We start from the raw sequence: 23,358 nt of genomic DNA, 5'->3' as shown, positions 1-23,358 counted from the left end.
ACTATGCTTATAAACTCTGTTGGTTTACATGAGAGAATTGGGAAATCCTGGCAACCCTGGAGTAATTCCCAATATTTTCACAATATTTTCTTTGATTGTCTTTCGAAAGATTTCTCTACGTACTTTTGCTTTGAATTTGGCGCAGTGAATTTGTGATTTTGTATTTTGTTTTGTCTTTGATGATCTCGAACTGTTTAGGGATCATCGTTTTTTATTTTTATTGTTTGTCGAAAATACTTTGAAATTTCAATAAAAATCTATTGTTTAAAAAAATAATAGAACTATGCATATCCCAATATGACAGAATAACTTTGTACCGCATATTAGTATGTTTGCATTACAAATCTAGCTTATATATAACTTCTGATATTGCTGTCTGTAGATATGTTAATGGATCCTATGCTTACTTCTTTTCCTTTCTGCACGCTACAGCAGTTCATTGCTGGCATTATCTGTAAAATGTCATATTAATCCTACCACGTTCTTGAAGCGAGTAATGGCTCTGAGAAAGCATGGGTCATTCCATTATTAGTACGCTAATGCAAATCTAAGGTTGATGAATGGTATTTTCATCGAACTACTTGTCGATTACTTAAATGACCCCTACAGACAAAAATAAAAATTTCCCAAACTCTCTTTAGACTATTACAAGGCACTGTACCAAAAAGGATATTTTAGGGGAAGACTATGGATAATCTTTATGTATCTGGGACAGAGGGAGTCGTTGCCTATTACAAGTCATGTGCCAAATGTAACGTCTTTTCTCACTGTCAGCTGCACTGACTCTAAGGAAGTCATTAAGAAGTGTGGGCAACTACCATTATTAAGAGAGTAGGAGAAAAATCTTTATTAAGAGAGACAAGAAGTGGCAAATGTATTACAGAGCTGTCAAGGTATATTTGAAATGCTTGTTTCAAGAATATAACTTTTTTCATAATTCTTATTTATTTTTTTTCCCCAGTGTTTCGATTTTGAAAGATTTACCTGAGGAGAAGCTTTCCAAGATAATAGACTGCCTGGAAGTTGTACGTATTTACTGTATATAGACACTGTGATTGTTTAAGCAATATATGGATTAATACTAAATATAAAGGAAACATCTGCAGTGCAGTATTGGCTACATATACATAGATGTTTCTTTATTTTTGATCCCAGAATTTATATTAAATTTGTGTATTGCCTTCAGAATATTCATATTCCACTCCTGAATTACTGATGTAAATTAATTTATGAATGATTCATTCATTGAATGATGAATGATAGAGATCAACATTCATTTATGTTGATCTATATTCTGATATACTGAACAAATTTAGCAGACGTGAGGCTTTGTTCACATCTGCGTCGGGGCTTCATTTATGGGTTCCGTCTGAGCTTTCCGTCAGGGTAACTAGTCGACTACGCTATTGATTCCATCAAAACAACGGAAGCCTTACACAATGGTGACAAACAGAAAACATTTGTAATGGATTCGTCACCATTGAATTCAATGGTGATGCAAATGGAAACCTATGGTTTTCATTTGTTTCAGTTTGGTTTCTGTTCATGGGTTCCCCTGACGGAAAGCTCAGACGGAACCGATGAATGGAGCCCCAATGCAGATGTGAACGAAGCCTGAGTTAGTGAAAAATGTTGGAAAACATTTGACAATTAGGGTATGTGCACACACAAAATCAAAAACGTCTCAAAATAAGGAGATGTTTTCAAGGGAAAACAACTCGAGATTTTCAGACGTTTTTTAAGGCACTCACGATTTCCGCAGCGTTTTTTACGCCTGTTTTTGGAGCTGTTTTTCTATAGAGTCAATAAAAACTGCTCCAAAAACGTCCCAAGAACTGACATGCACTTCTTTTTTGCGGGTGTCTTTTTACGTTCCGTGTTTTGAAAACGAGGGGTAAAAACGCCCCGTTGGAGCAGAACGCCGTATTTCCCATTGAAATCAATGCGCAGATGTTTGGAGGTGCTCTGCTTCCGCTTTTTTGGGGCGTTTTTCGAGGCGTAAACGCCCCGAAATACGCCTGAAAACACTCTGTTTGAACATACCGTTATGGTGCAAGCTATTAGGTGGAAATTCACACATGCCGCTGTGATGTGTTTTTTTTTTGTGCAGTTTTTGATGAAGTCTTTTAAGCCAAAACCAGGAGTGGGTACAAAAGGGAGGAGATGTACAGTATAAGTCATTTCATACTTTTCCTTACTTTTGGATCCACTGCTGGCTTTCGCAAAAAAAAAAAACTGCATCAAAAATTGCACCAAAATGGCATGTGTGCATCTAGCCTAAAGGTTACATTGAAAGGGAGGGAATAATTTAGTGGACATTGTCATTCAAAAGAATTAGGGTATGTTCACACGGCCTATTTACGGACGTAAATCGGGCGTTTTTGCCCCAAATTACGCCCGAAAATAGCGCCTCAATAGCGCTGACAAACATCTGCCCATTGAAAGCAATGGGCAGACGTTTGTCTGTTCACACGAGGCGTATATTTACGCGCCACTGTCAAATGACGGCGCGTAAATAGACGCCCGCGTCAAAGAAGTGACCTGTCACTTCTTTGGCCGTAATTGGAGCCGTTATTCATTCACTCCAATGAATAGCAGCGCCAATTACGGCCGTAATTAACGCGGCGTTCAAGCGCCTGCACATGCCGGTACGGCTGAAATTACGGGGATGTTTTCAGGCTGAAACATCCCCGTAATTTCAGCCGTAACGGACGCCTTCGTGTGCACATACCCTTACTGTCCATTTATTTTATTTTGTATAAAATGATTAAAAAGTGTAATAATTTATGAGTAGCACATGAACAAAATGTGAAACATGTCATACATGTACCATAGACATTACAATCAGAATTCAATGTCAGATTGTCAATAATTATTCTTATGTTAATGGACACCTTAAAACCTATGGACATCATTTTTTTTTTTTTTTTTTTCTGCATTGTAGCATTGCATTTATTATGGGTTAAAAAAAAAATTTTCATTGTTTATATGAAAGATTTTGCAACATTTTTCTTCGCAGCTTCCATGAATTCCAATATATTGCAAGCTATCCGATGCCATTCATTATCAATTCCGACAGACGGCTCCATGTGGGCTCGCTCTCCAGACCCTCCTGCCTTCTGAATGTGAATACAAGCTTTTTTCTAATCAAATCACAGTTGATCAACTGTGATCTGAACAGAATTCAGCTTAGATGAGCATTCAGGAGGAAACAGGAGGGACTGGAGATCAAGCCGTCAGAGAGCCTGTTTGACGGAATGAGCTCTAAACGATATGGAGCAGGTATTGTGCACATTTCTTAATAAGAAGCAGTTACAAATCTGTTGTTTTTTTTAACACATAAATGCAATGCAAAAAAAAGAAAGGAATTAAATGTGTCCATTATTATTACTCATCCTGATAGAATAATGTGTTAGCTTTGGTTCGGACTTTACAGCTCATGCACACGGCTGTGTCACAACTGCATGCATGAGCCGCACAGTGTTAGGAGATCAGGAAGCCTTTTCTTTGGTAAAGGCTTTGCTGATCTCTTAGGTTGGTATCCAATCTCGTTCTTGGTATTAAACAATACAGCTCATGTGTGTAGCTACAATACAGCCATGTGCATGAGACGTTATTTTCCCAACTCTGAAAGTTCTCATAATGCACAAACAATTTAGCCGAAAAGTTTAATAAAGTAAATTTTGACAAACTACAGTAAATACTGTAATGTAGTACCAAATATGTTGGCATTGTAATACTGCATTTACCTGTATGGACATTTTTATACACGCTATTAGGGAATTCTCAGTTAACCGGAAATGGTCTTCAATGCAGAGATACCCCAGAATTGGGATTTTATGGGGAATGCAAGTATTTACTAAAACAGACAGAAGAGCTGACCGATCCTCTTAAAGAGGCTCTGTCACCAGATTTTGCAGCCCCTATCTGCTATTGCAGCAGATCGGCGCTGCAATGTAGATTACAGTAACGTTTTTATTTTTAAAAAATGAGCATTTTAGGCCAAGTTATGACCATTTTTGTATTTATGTAAATGAGGTTTGCAAAAGTACAACTGGGCGTGTTTACAGTAAAAGTACAACTGGGCGTGTATTATGTGCGTACATCGCGGCGTTTTTACTTCCTTTACTAGCTGGGCGTTAGGAATGGGAGTGTATGATGCTGACGAATCAGCATCATCCACTTCTGTTCGTTAACACCCAGCTTCTGGCAGTGCAGACACACAGCGTGTTCTCGAGAGATCACGCTGTGACGTCACTCACTTCCTGCCCCAGGTCCTGCATCGTGTCGGCCACATCGGCACCAGAGGCTACAGTTGATTCCGCAGCAGCATCAGTGTTTGCAGGTAAGTAGCTACATCGACTTACCTGCAAACGCCGATGCTGCTGCAGAATCAACTGTAGCCTCTGGTGCCGATGTGTCCAGGCTCGTCCGACACGATGCAGAACCTGGGGCAGGAAGTGAGTGACGACACAGCGTGATCTCTCGAGAACACGCTGTGTGTCTGCACTGCCAGAAGCTGGGCGTTCTGAAGAGAAGTGGATGATACTTCTCGTCAGAACGCCCAGCTAGTAAAAGTAGTAAACACGCCCCGATGTACGCACATAATACACGCCCAGTTGGACTTTTACTTTAAACACGCCCAGTTGGACTTTAGCAAGCCTCATTTGCATAAATACAAAAATGGTCATAACTTGGCCAAAAATGCTTGTTTTTAAAAAATAAAAACGTTACTCTTATCTACATTGCAGCGCCGATCTGCTGCAATAGCAGATAGGGGTTGCAAAATCTGGTGACAGAGCCTCTTTAAGCTGATGGGTCACTGGTCCACTTAATGTTGGCAGATTACACAGAAAGCATTTCTGAGAAAAGAGAACCTAACATGACTGAATATAAACACCATTTATCATTACGACAAGACGTGCACCCAGATATAGTTTTAAGATCCCAGTAACAACCTCCTGAAGGACCTTCTATTAAAACACTGCGGAAATTAGGTTTAAGCATATTAGTATGCTAGACACTGATCTGAACAAGTGCACTACAACTAAGTATTCTTCGATCAATAATTACAGCATAGAGATACAGTACATTACTGAACAGAATATAAGTATTGCACCATCTCCCATCTAGGGCCGATTCTAGCTTTTCTGCTGCCTGAGGTGAAAATTGAAATAGCGCCCCCCAGATCTTAATTGACATCCCCCAGGCTGTTCTACAACACTACCAGCCTCCTTCAACTTTTTCAGATGCGCTGTTGCCTTTTACTCCCCTGGCATACGCAGTGCAACAATGAAGCTGGGCAGAAAACACCTCGTTGCACGGTGCAGCGTGCCCGTGCAATGGCGCATTTGAGAAGGTTGAAGGATACCGGTATTGATGTAGAACAGCCAGGAGGATGTCAATCAAGCATGGAAAAGTAGGTTTGTAGTTAGGACACATGTGACTGTTCAGGATAGCAGCATCGACACTTGAACCTTTATAGAGTAATTAGCATACAGCGTGCGCTGTTTTAAGTTGATTTATAGATTTATATCTGCATCTGAAAAATAAATTGCAACAATTCCAACTGCTCTGCAATTTTATTATTATAAATATCTATCTCTCTCTCTCCCTCTCTCTCTCTCTCTCTCTCTCTATATATATATATATATATATATATATAAATGAATTTCTGTTTTCTGTTGCATGTTCTTTATGCGCGGCCAAATGACTGGACCGATCTGCACCAAATTTGGCACATAAGTAAATCACGCGCTTCCGGTTTAGACCGGGTTTTAACTCTCTAGGACCTACCATTCTCAACATATTCACAAAAGCAAATATGATACCACTGGCTTCCACATCAAGGACCTTCCTCCATATCACATCAGATGACCTGTATTAGTCAATAGAAGCTCGCAGGTCCTTCATTCTCAGCCTCACTCACATACACGCAGTTTTAGACCAGGTTTCCATAACACCCAAGCCATTTTTCTTTACTCGATGTATTACTCGCTATAAACTAACTGGACCTATACTGGATTTTAGCATTCTCATAAATTGAAACCCTTTCATACTAGTCATGTCTCCAAAAAGGAACCCTGCACTTAGATGAAAGACTCCTGCAACAAAGAGCATGGCTGCTGCCCAAGCTGCTGAAATCTCTCAACAGAACCAAGCCGGTAGATTTCAGCATTCTCATAAATTGAACCCCTTCAGACCAGTCATGCCTCCAAAAAGGAACCCTGCACTTGGACTTTATTGGCTATGTTGGCTTCATATATTTTTAACCACACACACAAACAACAAGCATATAGACCCCGTGTGAAGCTGGGTAACTCTGCTATTATATATTATAAAAGTCAATGTCTGTTTATTGTTCTCTATAGGTATCCAAACGCCTAAACCATTTGACCCCAAATTTGTACATAGGTACATCGGGTGTTCAGGAAGTTTTTCGTAAAGGTCCCAACCTTGCGGTTGTTCTCTGTTATTAGCCATTATCATATGATCACAATCCAATACTATAAAAGCGAATACAGACATTCGCTTTTATAGTAAATATGTTTTTATCTGGCAGTAGCACAGGTAATGCACTTTACAAGATAATCCTAGATGGGAAGGTACAGGGGAGCGGTTACCCATAGCAACCAATCATTTTACTGATGGCCAGGAGGAAAGCTGCATCACTAGCTACAGAGACTCCTCTTGCCCAACTGCAAGCTGATAAAATGTGTCATACTGCTGCTCGAGCTGCTGAAACTCCTCGGCAAACTCAGGCTTTCTTAGCAACAGATCAGACAGGTGGCTCTCAGAAGCACAGAGACTCCTGCCCGAACCCAAGCCAGAAAACCAGCTGATAGAGCACATCATGATGTTGCATCCAAACACCTGAACTATTTGTACCCAAATTTGGCAAATAGGTACATCCGGTGTTCAGGAAGGTTTTCGTAAAGGTCCCGACCTTGTTGCTGTTCTCTGTTATCAGCCATTATCACATTATCACGATCCAATACTATAAAAGAGAATACAGACATTCGCTTTTATAGTAAAGATGTTTTCATCTGGCAGTAGCAGGTAGTACACTTTATCAGATAATCATAGATAGGAAGGTACAGGGGAGCGGTTACCCATAGCAACCAATCAGATTACTGATGGCCAGGAGGAAAGCTGCATTACTAGCTGCAGAGACTCCTCTTGCCCAACTGCAAGCTGATCAAATGCGTCATACTGCTGCTCGAGCTGCTGAAACTCCTCAGCAAACTCAGGCTTTCTCAGCAACAGATCAGACAGGTGGCTTTCAGAAGCGCAGAGACTCCTGCCCGAACCCAGGCCAGAATCTAGCTGATAGAGCACGTCATGATGTTCAGCATGCTAATGAGTGGGCTTTCATGCATGATGCTGTTTTCAATTATGATCCAACCATAGTCTATGGCCAACTGGTAATAAAACTGCCAATGTTGTTAATCAACAGGCTCTGTCACAGTCTTATGACTCCATTTCCTACCAGTTTAGCTGTTAGGTATTTAGGAAGTTAAAATTGAAATAAACAGTGTGTAACTGCCAGGGTATATAGGGCTACTAATGATTTCCCGTAAACCAAGAAAATACGAGGGCATGGATTGGCCTCCTGGGCACCCTTGGAACAAATTCAATAAACACACAAACAGACAGATCAACACGTTATCCCGGGCAGCGCCGGGTACTTTTTCTATTATCCTATATAATTACAGCACCAGAAGCAAGCTCAGTACATAAATACAGTGCAAACAAAAACAAAATAGCAGCAAAGGAAGCCGCAGGTGTGCTCACCCAATAGATTGTCCTGGGATCTGTAGTTCCTCAGTTGGAGTGCAGTCGGAAGAGGGGGCTTGCAGGCAGGCAAGGGTCGAATGAAATTAAGAATTGTAGAAAAAAATCCTCAGCACATCCACATTTAGAAAAATATAAAAAGAGCTTTATTTCGACATAATGTAAAAGTCCATAAGACACAGGTGGGATGTGTTACAAAGCTATAAAGTTATAAAGCTATTTTTATATTTTTCGAAATGTGGATGTGCTGCAGATTTTTTTCTACAATTCTTCATTACATAAATACAGTAGCAGAACAAAGCTCAGTTCAAAAGTTCTAGAACACCCTCATAACTTTTGAACGGCTCGATGTAAAGGGTTGAAATTTGGTGGGGTTTAATGGGGTCATAAAATCTACCAGTTAACGCAAAAAAACACCCCCCACTCCCTTGGGGGCTGTGGGAAGGGCAGGGGCAGAAAAATCTTAAATGGCACGGGGGGTCGAGTGGGGGCTCATTTGAAAGCTATCTTCAATACGAAAACTATTTTTTTTCGCTGAGATATTTAACTATAAAGTTATCATCTTCATTATTGACTACCGCCGGTATTAGCATTACCCAAAATGTACCGTGTGGGTAAAATCTTAATTGTGTGTGGGCGTGTGTGTGTGTGTGTGGGAGCTTGGGAATGTCACATCAAGGTGACTTTAAATTACGTATTATTACAATCAGCCTCGGCGATACAAAATGGACCTTGTCTACGATTGTAACATGATTTCATGTGTACACATTTCGGTAGTCGCTTGTGAATTTCAGAGAGCGCTAATTCGGTGAGTAATTTTCATTTTTGTACATTTCTATTGTCCTATCACAAAATGCATTTGACCGAAACGGAAAGGATCACTTTATTTTTGCCGTTAACTGGTAGATTTTATGACCCCATTAAATCCCACTAAATTTCAACCCTCTACCTTGAGCCGTTCAAATTTATGAGGGTGTTCCGGAACTTTTGGTGGGCACTGTATACAGCACCAGAACAAAGCTCACTACATAAATACAGCACCAGAACAAAGCTCACTACATAAATACAGCACCAGAACAAAGATCACTGCATGAATACAGCGCCAGAATCAAGCTCACTACATAAATACAGCACCAGAATCAAACTCACTACATAAATACAGCACCAGAACCAAGCTCACTACATAAATACAGCACCGGAAAGCTCAGTACATAAATACAGCACCAGAATAAAGCTCAGTACATAAATACAGCGCCAGGAGAAATACAGCTCAGTACAGAGATAATTTGCAAATTTAGTTTAACCCCTGCTGTATAGGTTTGTATGGCGTAAAATTATAGTGCTCAGCATGGCCCAAACAATTGTTAGGATATGCTGGGATTTGTGGTTTCACAAAAAAAATCATACCACCCATCATTTAGCTGCAGATCGTACAGTGACTAGAGTACTGATTGGAGGCAGAGTAAACATTTACATCGAGTGACTCACAGGTGACATATCAGATTCTAGTCGTTCTTTTTTTCTTTTCTTCTCCATTTGGTCTAGACCTCTATGATGACTTCTCCGGGCCACTGCCAATTTCTGCAGTTTTCAGCTCAGATGTCTTCAGCGTCTAATTTTTCAAACATTTCCGCGCCCATAAACGAAGATAAAATTCCCATGGTGCCACACATTACACCCCTGAATATAATAGCACCATACACTGCACCGCTGAATATAATAGCACGAGGCACAGTGTCCCTGATCATAATAGCACCATACACTGTATCCCACCCATACACAGTGCCCCTTGTAGATAGTGCCTCCCCATAGAGCCTGCTGTGAATAGTGTCCCCTGTATACAGTACCCCTCATAGCTGTCCTCTATCAATGCAGGTCTGCTCTCTTCTGAGCAGGTCTGCTGGAGCTGAACGACGCAAGCAGCGTGATGAAATCATCGCGCCACCTGCGTCATTGAAAAGCACTGAATGGCAGGGCAAGGAACTCACGTTCCTTGCCCTGTCATTCGGCGCCTTTCAATGATGCAAGCGGTGCGATAAGGTCATCGCGCCACCTGCATCTTTTAATGGTGCTGAATGACAGGGCAAGGAACTAATGTTCCTTGCCCTGCAAGCGCTAGTAATTATATCAGTGTTCTATAAACACAGATATTCTAGTGCAGGAGGGGTGGTGGTGGTAGGTTTCAGTGGCGCCGATGGCCGCTCAGTAAGTCAGCAAGCCACCGCCTGAGGCGAGAGGCTTACCTCGCCTTGTGGATGGTGCGACCCTGCACCGACCTCATGAACTGTAATTGTAATCCTTAACAGCAGATGTCCTTTCCTGCATGGCCACATCTAGGCACAGGTGCCTGATAGTAAGTCCAACCCTGGAGTCAATGGGACTATGCTTACAGGCAGTGCAGTTAGGAACTTTTTACCAGTACAGCCTCTGTATGTCAAACAAAGGGCAAATGATAAACGTATTACTGATATACAGTAAATAATGCAAGGTAATACAGATATAGTCTCATCTCTTCATTAATTAAACAAGTTACACAATGTCACGTAAACAGATGTGACTACTAAATGTGGTGGGTCTTAGGAAAGTAGTATAAATCTGACCTGTCAGAGCTTTTAAAGATGACCTGTCAGAGCTTTTAAAGATGATTAAAATATCTTGAAAAATGCTCCTCATAGTGCTTTTTCTCCTTAGCATTACTTGATAAGATTATGATTACTCTGCATTAGTATCTGATCTCCTTGCAAGGTCAGCTCTGTTATCCCCATATCACCTGCTGAGTTTATAGCCATTAAACATTCCTTAGATTCAGTAGGAAGACAGGCAATGAAGGCAAAGTTCTTCTAAAATGTACATCCTTAGTAGGGAATGTAACCTCAGAAAATGACATATTATTTAAATCAGGTGTTTTTATTAGGTTTTTTATTTTTATGTGACTTTCGATATAAAAGAAAAATCTTGAAATTGTATAATTTTCGCACTGGTCACTAGAACAGACACTATAAGTTGACGCTTCCTGATCTCACTTGTTAGCTTTGCTGTATAAACTGGGGCAGGAGCAGCAGGGCCGGCCTTAGGGGTGTGCGAGCTGTGTGATCGCACAGGGCGCTGCCCCCTCCAAGCATATAGGGGACGCCACTGGGCTCTGCCTCTACTCTGTGCTCTGTTTCACACACGGATTAAATAAGAGCCGAGGAGCAGAGGAGGAAGCTCCGCCCACAGCCCGTCCTACACGAAGCCTGTCAGCATGGAGAGATGGTGAGTGTCTCTGTGCATGTGTGTGTATACAGTATGTGTCTCTATGTTTGTATGTGTATATGTTACAGTGTGTGTGTGTATGTGCGTGTGTAGGGGGTTTATAGTATGTGTCTCTGTGTTTGTATGTGTATATGTTAGTGTGTGTGTGTGTGTGTGTGTGTGTGTGTGTGTCTCTGTGTGTATACAGTGTGTGAATCTGTGTATACAGTATGTGTCTCTGTTTTTGTATGTGTGTGTACATATATATGTGTGTGTATTTATATATATATATATATATATATATATATATATATATATGTGTGTGTGTGTGTGTGTGTGTGTGTCTGCATGTGTTTGTCTCTTTGTGAGGGCTTATTCAGACGAACGTACAATACGTCCGTGCTACGCGCTTGATTTTCACGCGAGTCGCACAGACCTATGTTAGTCTTATTGCCCGTTCAGACTGTCCGTGATTTTAACGCAGCGTATGTCCGCTGCGTAAAACTCACGACATGTCCTACGTTTTTCGTGCATCATGCACCCATTTCGTGTGCCGCGCGTGATGCGTGCTACAGTAGTCAAAACTATGAATGAAAACAGAAAAGCACCACGTGCTTTTCTGTTTACAAACATAAAAACAGAGTATCATAATAATGATGTCGGCTGCGTGAAAATCACACAGCCACGCATCATATGCTGATGACACACGGAGCTTTTGTGGACCTTTTGCGCGCGCAAAATGCTGCGTTTTTTGCGTGCGCAAAACGCACACGATCGTGTGAATCCGGCCTAATAGTGTGTGTTCAATATTAAAGTAGAACAGATAAAACAAAGATATCTGTGCTGCCCACTATATACCCTGCTGCCCCTATATACCCTGCTGCCCCTATATATCCTGCTGCCCCTATATACCCTGCTGCCCCTATATACCCTGCTGCCCCCTATATATCCTGCTGCCCCCTATATATCTTGATGGCCCCTATATAACCTTCTGCCCCTTATATACTCTGCTGCATGTGTGTGTGTGTGTGTGTGTGTGTGTGTGTGTGTGTGTGTGTGTGTGTTTAGATGTGTCTGTGGGTATAGTTATCATCTACTACATTATCTGTACTCAGAGAGTTATCACTGTGTTATCTATGGTGTTACATAGGACTGCAGGTAACACTACTGCATTATCTGTACTCAGAGAGTTATCACTGTGTTATCTGTGGTGTTACATAGGACTGCATGTAACACTACTACATTATCTGTACTCAGAGTTATCGCTGTGTTATCTGTGGTGTTACATAGGACTGCAGGTAACGCTACTACATTATCTGTACTCAGAGAGTTATCACTGTGTTATCTGTGGTGTTACATAGGACTGCAGGTAACAATACTACATTATCTGTACTCAGAGAGTTATCACTGTGTTATCTGTGGTGTTACATAGGACTGCAGGTAACATTCACTACATTATCTGTACTGGGAAAGTTATCACTGTGTTATCTGTGGTGTTACATAGGACTGCAGGCAATATCTACTACATTATCTGTACTCAGTTATTACTGTGTGTTACCTGTGGTGTTACATAGGGCTGCACATGAAATCTACAACATTATCTGTACTGGGTATATATGGGTCTGTTTGTGAATGTGTCTTTGTGCTTGTATATATGTGCCTTTTATGTATTTGTATATGTCCCTGTTTGTGTATTTATCTGCCGCTGTGTGTGTGTATATGTGTCTGTACGTCTATATATTTACCTGTATGTATATATTCCAGAATGTGTGTATGTATATTTGCCTGTATGTCTAAATATCTGTCTTTATGTATATACGGTATATATTTTCCAGCATTTCTATATATGTGGTTCATTTTTGGTTTGTGTAGGGGGCGAAATTAGACAGTCCTGCACAGGGCGCCATTCAACCTAAGGCCGGCCCTGAGGAGCAGCAGAGGGCTTTAATGACAGCGTCATTATACTACTGGAGTCATAGATATGGCAAGATATCTATACACATTACACTCAGATAAATCTCTGTATTCTTCTCCCCTGTTACGCTCTGGTTTCTTTGGAGGGGGGCTGTAATCCATCACTTCCTGAAGACTATGATAATCTTTGACATTTATCTGTCCATTGATTCCTATTAATTTCAGCTGCCATAAAGCACAAACACTCTGGTGCACTGTCTATACAGACGATACAGAAAGGAAGTGTGTATCTCTAATATGACTGCCCCCAGGGAAATATTTAAAAATAAAGTTGCAACATAAAAAAAAAATGAAGAGACACATCTAATGAATGAAACTAAAAATTAAATACATGAGACTTTAACCCCTTCACAACTGCCATACGGCTATATACGTTCCAACTGCCGACGCCCCGTGGCGTTAGCACGTGTATAAGTGTTGACAGCCTGTAACGGGTTTAATGAGTGCAGTGCTGCTTCAGTGTGAGCAGCGCTGCACTCTCATGTCGGCCGGGGCTTTCAGAGCCCCGGAATATACCCCCACTGTCGATAGTGCCATCCACAACCCACCTTATGCAGTGCAAAACCCTCTGCAGATAGCGCCACCTAAGCTTCCTCCAGCATTGGAATCTCCGGCCAGCTCTCTGGCCAAAGATTCCCCTCCTAAAGAGAGCCCCTACCATCTCTGCATCCCCGCTGCAGATAGCAACCCCCCCCCCCCCGCTGTAGATAGTGCTACCTGAACTGAGTCTAGGAACGGAATCCCGGAAGCCAGATCGCACTGGCCGGGGATTCCGCATCTAGAGAGAGTCCCTGGCATCACTCTCCATTTGGACACTGACGCTAGTGGCTCTCTCTAGGAGCGGAATCCCCGGCCGACACGCTAGCCGGGGATTCCGCTACTGGAAAAGACTCTGGGGTCACTATCCATATATGGACAATGACGTCAGCGGCTCTCTCTAGGAGCTGAATCCCCGGTGTCAGATCGCTCTATGCTGAGGATTTTGCCACTGGAGAAGCCCCTGGTGTCACTATCCATATATAGACAATGGCGTCAGTGTCCCTCTCTAGGAGCGGAATCCCCGGTTTTAGATTGCTCTGTGTCGGGGATTCCGCTACTGGAGAAGCCCCTGGTGTCACTATCCATATATGGACAGTGACGTCAGGGGCTACTCCTGGAGCAGAATCCCCGCTCTGGCAGGGGATTCCGCTTTTAGAGTTAACCCCTGATGTCACTGTCCATTTCTGGACAGAGAAATCAGGGGCTTCCTGTATGAGCGGAATTTTCTTCCAGAGGGATTCCGCTCCTACAGGGAGCTACAGTGGTGCTATTTACAGGAAGGGGGTGCCATTTACAGGGGATGGCGCTATCTGCAGCCGTGATATTTCTAAATACAGGGAGGATGTTGCTATCTACAGGGGGTGGCACTATTTACAGGGGGTGTGGTGCTATCTACAGGGGGGTGCTATATACAGGGGGTGTGGCACTATCTACATGGGTACTGTGGCATGATATTGCCACTATCTACAGGGGACACTGTGGCGCTATGTGCATGGGCACTGTGTGTGGCACTATGTGGGCATTATCTACAGGGAGAACTGTGTCACTATGTGGGCACTGTGGCACTATTTACAGTGAGCACTATCTATGTGGGGACTGGCATTATCTATGTGGGCAATGTGGCACTATCTACAGTGGTATTGCATCACTATCTAGATGGGCACTGTGGTGTTTTCAGGGGTTTGGGACAAAAAACCTTAACGAATAAAGTTCATCTATTTCTTTAACGTCCAGGAAAAATGGATGGCAAATGGCTGTTAAAAACGGTCAGACGGCCGGGAAATGGATTCACATTTTGAGACACATTGATGCAAAACAGCCATGAAAAACTGACAGTTGATTCATTGTTGACCCGCCATTTATTTCACGGTCGTGTTTATATAGACTTCTTCACTCTCCCCTCACAGAGATCCATGGTGACGGAGGGAGAAGAGGACTAATTGTTACAGAGCTCTACAGTGTAGATAGATAGATAGATAGATAGATAGATAGATAGATAGATAGATAGATAGATAGATAGATAGATAGATAGATAGATAGATAGATAGATGATAGTCATTTGTCTGCTCATAATAAAAATTAAAAACACTGAATTAATCAAACTAATCTAGAAAATGAAAGTCTCATAAGTCTTGTAAAACAAAGTAAAGATAGTTGTGATATTCAAAGCGGTTCCGAAGATATTATCGTTTAAAGAAGTGCATATAAAAATGGAAAATTTGACCTGGACACAGGGGTATCAATGGCCCTTGGACATGAAAGGGTTAGACAAAGGATATTTGCACACTTGCAGTGCATGCTGAGTTCTCACAGGTTCCCTCCGAATGAGTATAATAAATCATAAGTGTCTGTTCTCTCTGGGGTAGAAGAAGACACCTATAGGCCTTAGATGTCCCCAAGTCATTAGTCAATTAGATTATGTTACAAACTGTAGGAAGAAGTGTGATTAAAATCTTGTTGTGTGTAGAGTGAAGATGTGGGGCTCTGCTGACATGGCACAATGTGGGCAAACTCCTCATTAAGAATAGAGAACTATCACAATTTAGAAGCTGGTGAGAGCAGCGCTGCTTGACTAATTGTTTGTCCCTTACTGAGCAAATGACTCATTCTCCATCAGAAACTTGCACATAATCCAGTGAATGGGTTGCTGATCTGAATTTTTATATATTTCTTTCTTATGTGCTCAGGTTTGGCCAGTCATACGCATGATTTCAAAATAGAAATGCCCAGGTTTATTGTAGAACAGTGGAGCAGAGAAGAGTTCTAGTTTAAATCGAAGCTTCTATGTAAAACTCTGAAATAAAGTACCGTACAGATAAATAAAGGCTAAATCCATAATTATAATTCTATGGTATGCATGTACACATATTACTAAAATCAGCTTCCTGGGTCATCTAGAACTAAGCATTTTTTTATTTCTTTTTTGCATTGGCTATAGGTGGCCATGTTATTAAAATAAACTATTTTTGTAATTTGGCTCATTATTAAAAATTCTGCATATTTTATTATTACTGAGCATCCCCTAACTGGTTGTGGCCGCAGGTAAATAGTGCTCATGTGACTCAGCCTATATAGTTACCCCCCTCTCCATAGACTGATCACATCATCTCATCACATGACTGCTTCATCTAATAGATCTGAATCTTAATTTGTATTACTATTGCATTTCATTTGTATTACTATTCCAAAGTGGGGCATGTACCGATTGAGTAATGTATTCACAACTAGCCAGAGAAAGCTCTGGGAAAACAAGTAAGTTAAATTTTTGATAAAGAATTGGGAAGCTAGTTTATTTCTGGTAACATGGCTATATATTGTCTATCTATGCAAAAATAATACTCAAAGGGAACATGTCAGCAAGATCATGCTGCCATAACTGCTGCGGCTCGGGGGCTGTGTTATGATCCGGGCTCGCGGAAAAGTGTATGCCAGGTGTATGCCATCATGCCCATCTCAGTATGATTGATAGGTCTCTCCCTATTTGCACAAATTGGCAGAGACCTGTCAATCATACTGAGCTGGGGGATGTTAAAACGAAAAATGCTGCAGCAATTTAGTGTATAATATAGTTACATTTAATTGTGGGACCTTTAACTAAATCATGCTGCCTGTAGTTAGGGCAGCATGATCTGCTCTACAGGTCTCTTTAATCTTGGATTACCCCTTTAAAATGCCATCAAAAGGTCTAGGTAAAGTTGGAAAAATGTGACCACACTGGCATATGGAGCCTCTTGTAGGGCACGTCTGTTTGCATATGGGGGATTTGGGATATGTGCTTCTAGGCAGGGGAGGCAGCTGCACCACAGACCTCTGCTTTACTTATCATACCCATTCTTCATCTCTGTTTTCTTGAAGTTGACATGTGACTTTATGCTAAGGTGGGGATTAGTAGGTTAAGTGATATTTATTTTTAATATATTTATATTATATAACAATGTAATGTATTTAGGTTAAAGGCAGAAAAGGAAGAAAAACCGTAACAAGAACAAAGTTGTAAGAAGTTGTCAGGGAATAGGGTCTAGCCAAAATCATTGAAATTGTTCAGTGAAATATTTCTGTACTTTAAATCCAGATTTTCTAGCAATTAGACCTTCAAAGTCTCTTGATTTTCATTTCTGTAAAATGCATTATTTTGTGGAAAAAAAAGGTGAGAAAATAGGTGAAAACTGCAATCAAGATAATTATGTGAGCAATGCCGGAGGTACTTGGCGCTAAGTGTTTTATCATCAGACTATTGTCAAGAACTATGCAGCTGGACAGTATTGGGCAAAAGGTTGTGGACGTAATCACAATGTAGCAAGCCGAACTTTTGTTTCCCTGATTATCGCCCACACACATTATTCTTGATTGCATTTCCCTGAATCAAACATTATTTTCATTCTACAGGACTTTTATGACAAAGGGGATTATATCATCAGAGAAGGGGAAGAGGGCAACACATTCTTCATAATTGCCAAAGGAAAGGTAAAAATGTATTATATTGAAAACATTTTTTGACGTGAAATGCTTGGCTAGCTTATGAATTTAAAGACGGGTTTGTATGTTAACCCCTGTGTGTGGCTCATTCTCTTAAAGCAGAGGAGCAACATGAAGCTCCTGAGTCCCCATGAAAAATCTGTAACAGGCCCCCCCCCCCCACACACACACACCAACCATATGCCATATATAATACTTGTGTCTTCTTATGTAGCAGATGCACCAGGGCTTATGTCTGACAATTAATGTGCACCTCCTATGGCAATTATCCTGCCTTAAAGACAATCGATCATCAGAAAGTGACCCATTGTTTAAATCAAGTTTTTATCTAATCTGTGTGACTAAAAAATCCTGACATTTTGCAGTTCTCACACTGGCCCATAAGAAATCTATACTTGGGCCAGGGTCATGTCATTATCATCATTATAGGCAGGGAGTAACACGTCTCTTATAAAGCTGGACACAGATAACACAAGATCACACCATTGACAATAAGGGATGGTGACCGCTAAGCCCCTCCTCTCCCTCCTTGCACAGTGACTACAGCACATGTCGCAGAGCATGCCCACAACACAAGCCATATTTGTGTTGAGGAGTTAGGTGGGGCATCCTTCATGTTAGAAAATATGCTTATTAACCCCTTAGTGACCACTAATACGCCTTTTAACGTGATTCACTACTGGGCTTTAGGCTAGGCTGACGCCTTTTCACGTCAGCCTAGTCTAAGTCCTGCACGGGTCTCCCGTGCAGGCAGGAGCCGGGGCTCTGCTGTCTGATGACAGCTGGGCTCCTGCTCCAACGCCCGCGATCGAAGTTTACTTCGATTGCGGCCGTTTAACCCGTTAAATGCCGCCGTCAATAGCGACCGCGGCATTTAACTTTGTTTACAGAGGGAGTGCGCTCCCTCTCTCACCCATCGGCGGCCCGCGAATGCAATCGCGGGTCTCCGATGGGGTGTCATGGCAGCCGGGGGACTGATAAAAGCCCCCAGGTCTGCCCTTGACATATGCCTGTTAGGACGCGCCGGAGGCACGTCCTAACAGATTGCCTGTCAGATTTACACTGACAGGCAATAATGCTCTGGTATACGAAGTATACCAGAGCATTATAGCAGCGATCGGAATATCGCACAGTAAAGTCCACTAGTGGGACTAATAAAATCAGTCATCAAAGTGAAATAAAGATTATTAATAAAAAGTACAGTAAAAAAATAAATAAATCCATTTTTTTCCATAAAAAGTGGTTTTATTTAGTAAAAGTGTAAAAAAAAAAAAAAAGTACACATATGTGGTATCGCCGCGACCGTAATGACTCCATTAATAAAGTTAATATGTAATTTAAACCGCAAAGTGAACACCGTAAAAAAAAAACGCCAAAAACTACGGCGAAATTGCAATTTTTTTCCATTGCCCCCCAAAAAAGTCATTATAAAAATGAATCAATAAGTCCCATGTACCCCAAAACAGTACCATTCAAAACTACGTCTTGTCCCGCAGAAAACAAGCCCAAAAAATCACTACATTGATGAAAAAATAAAAAAATGACGGCTCTTGGAAAGCGACGATGCAAAAACAAACAATTTTAGTTCAAAAGTGTTTTTATTGTGCAAAAGTCGTAAAACATAAAAAAACCTCCACATATGTGGTATCGCCGTAATCGTACCGACCCATAGAATAAAGGTCACATGTTAATTACATCGCACAGTGAACGGCGTCAATTTAAAAACGCATAGAACAATGGTGGAATTTCAGTTTTTTTTATAATCCCCCCAAAAAGGTTAATAAAAGTTAATATAAAAATTATATGTACCCAAAAATGGTGCCATTAAAAAGCACAACTAATCCCGCAAAAAACAAGTCCTCATACAGCTATGTAGACGAAAAAATAAAAACGTTATAGCTCTTTGAATGCGACTATAGAAAAACGAATAAAATAGCTTGGTCATTAAGGCCTAAAATGGGCTGGTCACTAAGGGGTTAACCTCCTTCTTATGCACGATGCCTGCATACGCTGCTGAACAGTTTTATTTTTATAAACACTAAAACCTGTTTGGAAATGAGATATCATACTTGTGACAAGGAATAATCATTAAAGACAATCCCTTTTTAAAAAAGATGCCGGATCAGAGATCAGCAAACCCCCCTCTATGATATCCATATGCCCTAATAGGCCGAATGGACAGAGGTTGTCCCATCCCCATTTTAGGAAATAGTCCATTGTGTCAAGTTTATTTCCTTCTTCTTTTTACATTCTTCTTTTTAAATTAAAATGGTACATATCAAGGTGGAGGGGCAAGACCGTGAATAAAATGCCAGTGTACAGTATCCAGTTAAAATAGAATTGGTATACTCTTCATACAGAAACAACAGAATCTCATCTGCTAGAGCTGCTACTTGTTTACCAGCGTACTGCTTCGGCTGTGCTAATCATTACAACGGATGAGATAGCAATCTCTTTCTTTCCTGCAAACCTATTTGTTGGCAGTGATTGGAATTAGAGCTGACTTTATAAGCTGCTCATATTGAAACATAGCCCCTTCTGGTACTGATAGAAATAAAATGTGGTTGGCTCTTACATTTGCCAGTGATACGCCAGTTCCTCATCTAAGTAATTAAGAGTCTGGTTGCATATGAGGAGGTTTTCTACATGAAAATAAAAGCTCCAAATAGGCATGAACAGACCTGCAAGTGCAGGCTCTCGGGATTCCTTGTAAACAATATGTTGTAGCCTCATCTGGCAACTGCTCTGCTCTCATAGAAGCTGATTTTCTCGATGGTGAAATATAATATCATCTCATTAAGGAACAAAACAGCTATACGAAGGGAGGGTAGGAACAACCGAAACAACCTGCTATTCTGTGCCTGAAAACAATAGAGGGTCCTTTGGAGCTCTATTGTCCATTGGACTGAGACATGCTTATAGATTAATGACAGGGCAGCAGGTCAAAATAATTACAAAGTGTTTGTCCTAAGACTCATAACAATTGCAATCGTAGGGAGAGAATACAAATAAGCTAAAGGTTGGTGTTTAGCCTTTTACTGATTCCATGCGTTTGTATTTCCTTTAGGTGCGTGTAACACAAGCAGTGGAAGGGTCTCAGGAACCACAAGAAATCAAAACCTTAGCAGTTGGTGATTACTTTGGAGAAAAAGCATTGATTAGGTACAGTTCAGAGTTTTACTGTGGGTATATTCTTATGTAAATTGAATTTTCACCCAAAACATACTTTTTCGTGGCCATACATTTCAGGATCAGAGCATTCAAACCTCCAATTTGGAGCAAGTCCTTCAGTTCTCTGTGGGAGAAGTGGGCAGTTGGAACACTGAGGCTACACCGCAACATGAAGTAGCACGCAAATAACACAACTTCAATTGTTCACTATGATAAGGAAAGTCTCCTTGAGACTTCATGTTGCCACGTGGCCCAAGCCTTTTGAATAGAGTAATCAAAGTGTTAGTATATAACAAAATAATTCCGATTTGTCCTTGCAGCAGTACATATATTTATGGGGGGGGGGGTCAGCCCCTATTCTGGAAGCAAGGCAGGTGGCTTCCTTTTCAGGAGCCATAGTGCCCTTTTAACAGTGATAGGTCTATGATGCAGCCTTCACCAACCTTGGAATAAATGAAACACAAACTAGCATGGAAGCATATTTCCCGATTCTGATTAGAAGTCAGCAGGAAAACTGAATTGAGTGGTGACTTAACGTCGAGATCCACTGGTTCCCACTCTGAGCTTTACTTGTAGATCACAATATACAGCTTTGGCCACCACTTTTTTGGAAACCATAAAAAACAAACCTGCATTTATGTAATATCTGGCTCCAATTGGCAAATCCTGCTGTCATAGGCCTGTAATGTCAATCTCAGTTATTCAACATATAGTAACAAAGAAGATGGATCTTTTGAAATTCTACAAGGCTTCAGTCTAAAGAAGCTGTACCTGGGAAGACAAAAACCAAGATCATTTGCAGTGTTTTAAGGCAATGTACGTCATTGAAGTCTTCAAGTTAAACAGTAGCCGGTGCCATAGAAGAGTCAGTTCTACCAAAGTCCTACTGTAGACCATTTAACCTGAGAACTTGAATACGTCAGAATCTGAGAGCATGATCATAGCCAATCTTTCTTGAGAACAGTGGACTTCTGGAAATCCATCTTCACATCAATGCAGGTCTGAGGATTTGCAGTCATGAAGAATTTAGGACTACCTATTCTCTTCTTGAACTGATGAAATCCTCTAAAGGGAACCTGTCAGCAAGATCATGCTGCCCCAAACCACAAGCTTCCCCGATAGTATTAAATTATCTTTTATTCTAAAGTGTTGCAGCATTTTAGAAAAATCATATTTTTGACACTGGTTCATGGGTGAGACCTGTCAATCATGCTGAGCTAGACGGGGAGATGCTGGAGGGTAGCCACTCACTGGACATTTAAGTGTTAAAACTATGCTTACAGGTTTGCTTTAATACTTCAGGAATTATGTAATCTCTTGGCATATTCTGGTTATATTTCATTTATATTGGCCAAATGTGGTGTGAGCAGAGCAGACCCTCACATTTTTGTCATTAGTCTTGAAGAGAGTGTCTGTTAGAGGATTAGAGAGCAGTATGGATTCTTCTAGGCTGCCAATATACAAAGTACAGTTAGAAAACAGATATTGATCTACAGGAAGACAAATTTGAACTTTTAACAAGGCTGTTTGCAAATTAACCATCTTGAAGTATAGAAATTTCTCTATGTCTGAATGCTTGGCATGACTTGTCTATTGTACATGACTTGTATTTTACTAATGTTATAACTAGGTCATCATAAAAATTCCACGACTTTATTGGATTTTAGCATTTGATGGATTCTATGCTACTTAGATTTTAGACTTTATTTACGGGGCCATACTGTGCTAGTATAATGAATATTTAATATGGCATACACACAAATCATATATGCAGACTTTTAGGAGGTGGGCAAAATTCTTCTTTATAACATTCCTCCATTTAGGGACGAAATTCATACTGCATTATCTGAATGAGATTAGGTTCCAGATCATACCGTATAAATGACATTGTGCTGTACTGTGTCTTAACTCGAGGAGGCTAGAAACGTCACCAACACTGCTCTAAATGTCACCACACTTTAACGGCTTTTTAGTAACAATAGCCAATTTAGCAATTTCTCTGGATAGCAACAGTCCATTTCCTCATTTGATTTCCTTTTCTCAATCTATCATCTTTAATCTTGGCCCTTTTATGTTAGGAGCCATGGATGACAACAGAGAGGAATTTGAAGGCAAATACACTTGTATATTAAAACCCTAAAGGTGCCACTCTATGGTATTTGCAAACAATATTAGACTTCTGAATGAGCCAGGTATCAAAGTTTGAATACACTATATGGCCTAATTTTTGAGTCTCACGAATTACAAAAACGTGCATAAAATCAAGCACAAGGCCATACACGCTGCATAGACAAACATCTGTAGTAGTATAGGTCGTACTGAAGAGCTCAGAGACTAAATGTGGCACTGTTATAGAATGCCACCTTTGCCATGAATCAGTTCATGAAATTTCTAATGTGCTAGATCTGCCTTGGTCAACTGTAAGTGCTAGGATTAACAAACAAAGCGGTAGACCATGCAAACTTATAGAGCTGGGCTGGCGACTGCTGAAGCGTGTGGTGCATAAGTGTCTATTCTCTGTTGTATTACTTACTGCAGAGTTCTAAACTGCCTCTGAAAGCCACATGAGTACAAAAACTGTGCATGGGGAGCTTCATGAAATGGCTTTCCATGGTCGAGCAGCTGCGCACAAGCCTAAGGTCACCATGCACAATGCCAAACGTCAGCTGG

The 23,358-nt window shown here is 41.0% G+C and overlaps 1 protein-coding gene across 1 annotated transcript in view; it reads left to right on the top strand.

Moving 5' to 3' along the window:
* LOC142663207 (cGMP-dependent protein kinase 2-like) overlaps nucleotides 1–23,358 on the top strand; it is a 158,733-nt gene that overhangs the window by 69,702 nt on the left and 65,673 nt on the right. The window contains exons 7-9 of the mRNA XM_075841671.1: nucleotides 962–1,025; nucleotides 17,428–17,505; nucleotides 20,585–20,679. Of these exons, the coding sequence (XP_075697786.1) occupies nucleotides 962–1,025; nucleotides 17,428–17,505; nucleotides 20,585–20,679 (237 nt within the window). The remainder of the gene's footprint in view (nucleotides 1–961; nucleotides 1,026–17,427; nucleotides 17,506–20,584; nucleotides 20,680–23,358) is intronic.

Source organism: Rhinoderma darwinii, chromosome 11, assembly GCF_050947455.1.
Source record: "Rhinoderma darwinii isolate aRhiDar2 chromosome 11, aRhiDar2.hap1, whole genome shotgun sequence".
In the NCBI taxonomy this organism is placed as follows: Eukaryota; Metazoa; Chordata; class Amphibia; order Anura; family Rhinodermatidae; genus Rhinoderma; species Rhinoderma darwinii.
Note: the sequence above shows the minus strand (reverse complement) of the source record. Positions and strands in the feature narration are given on the sequence as shown.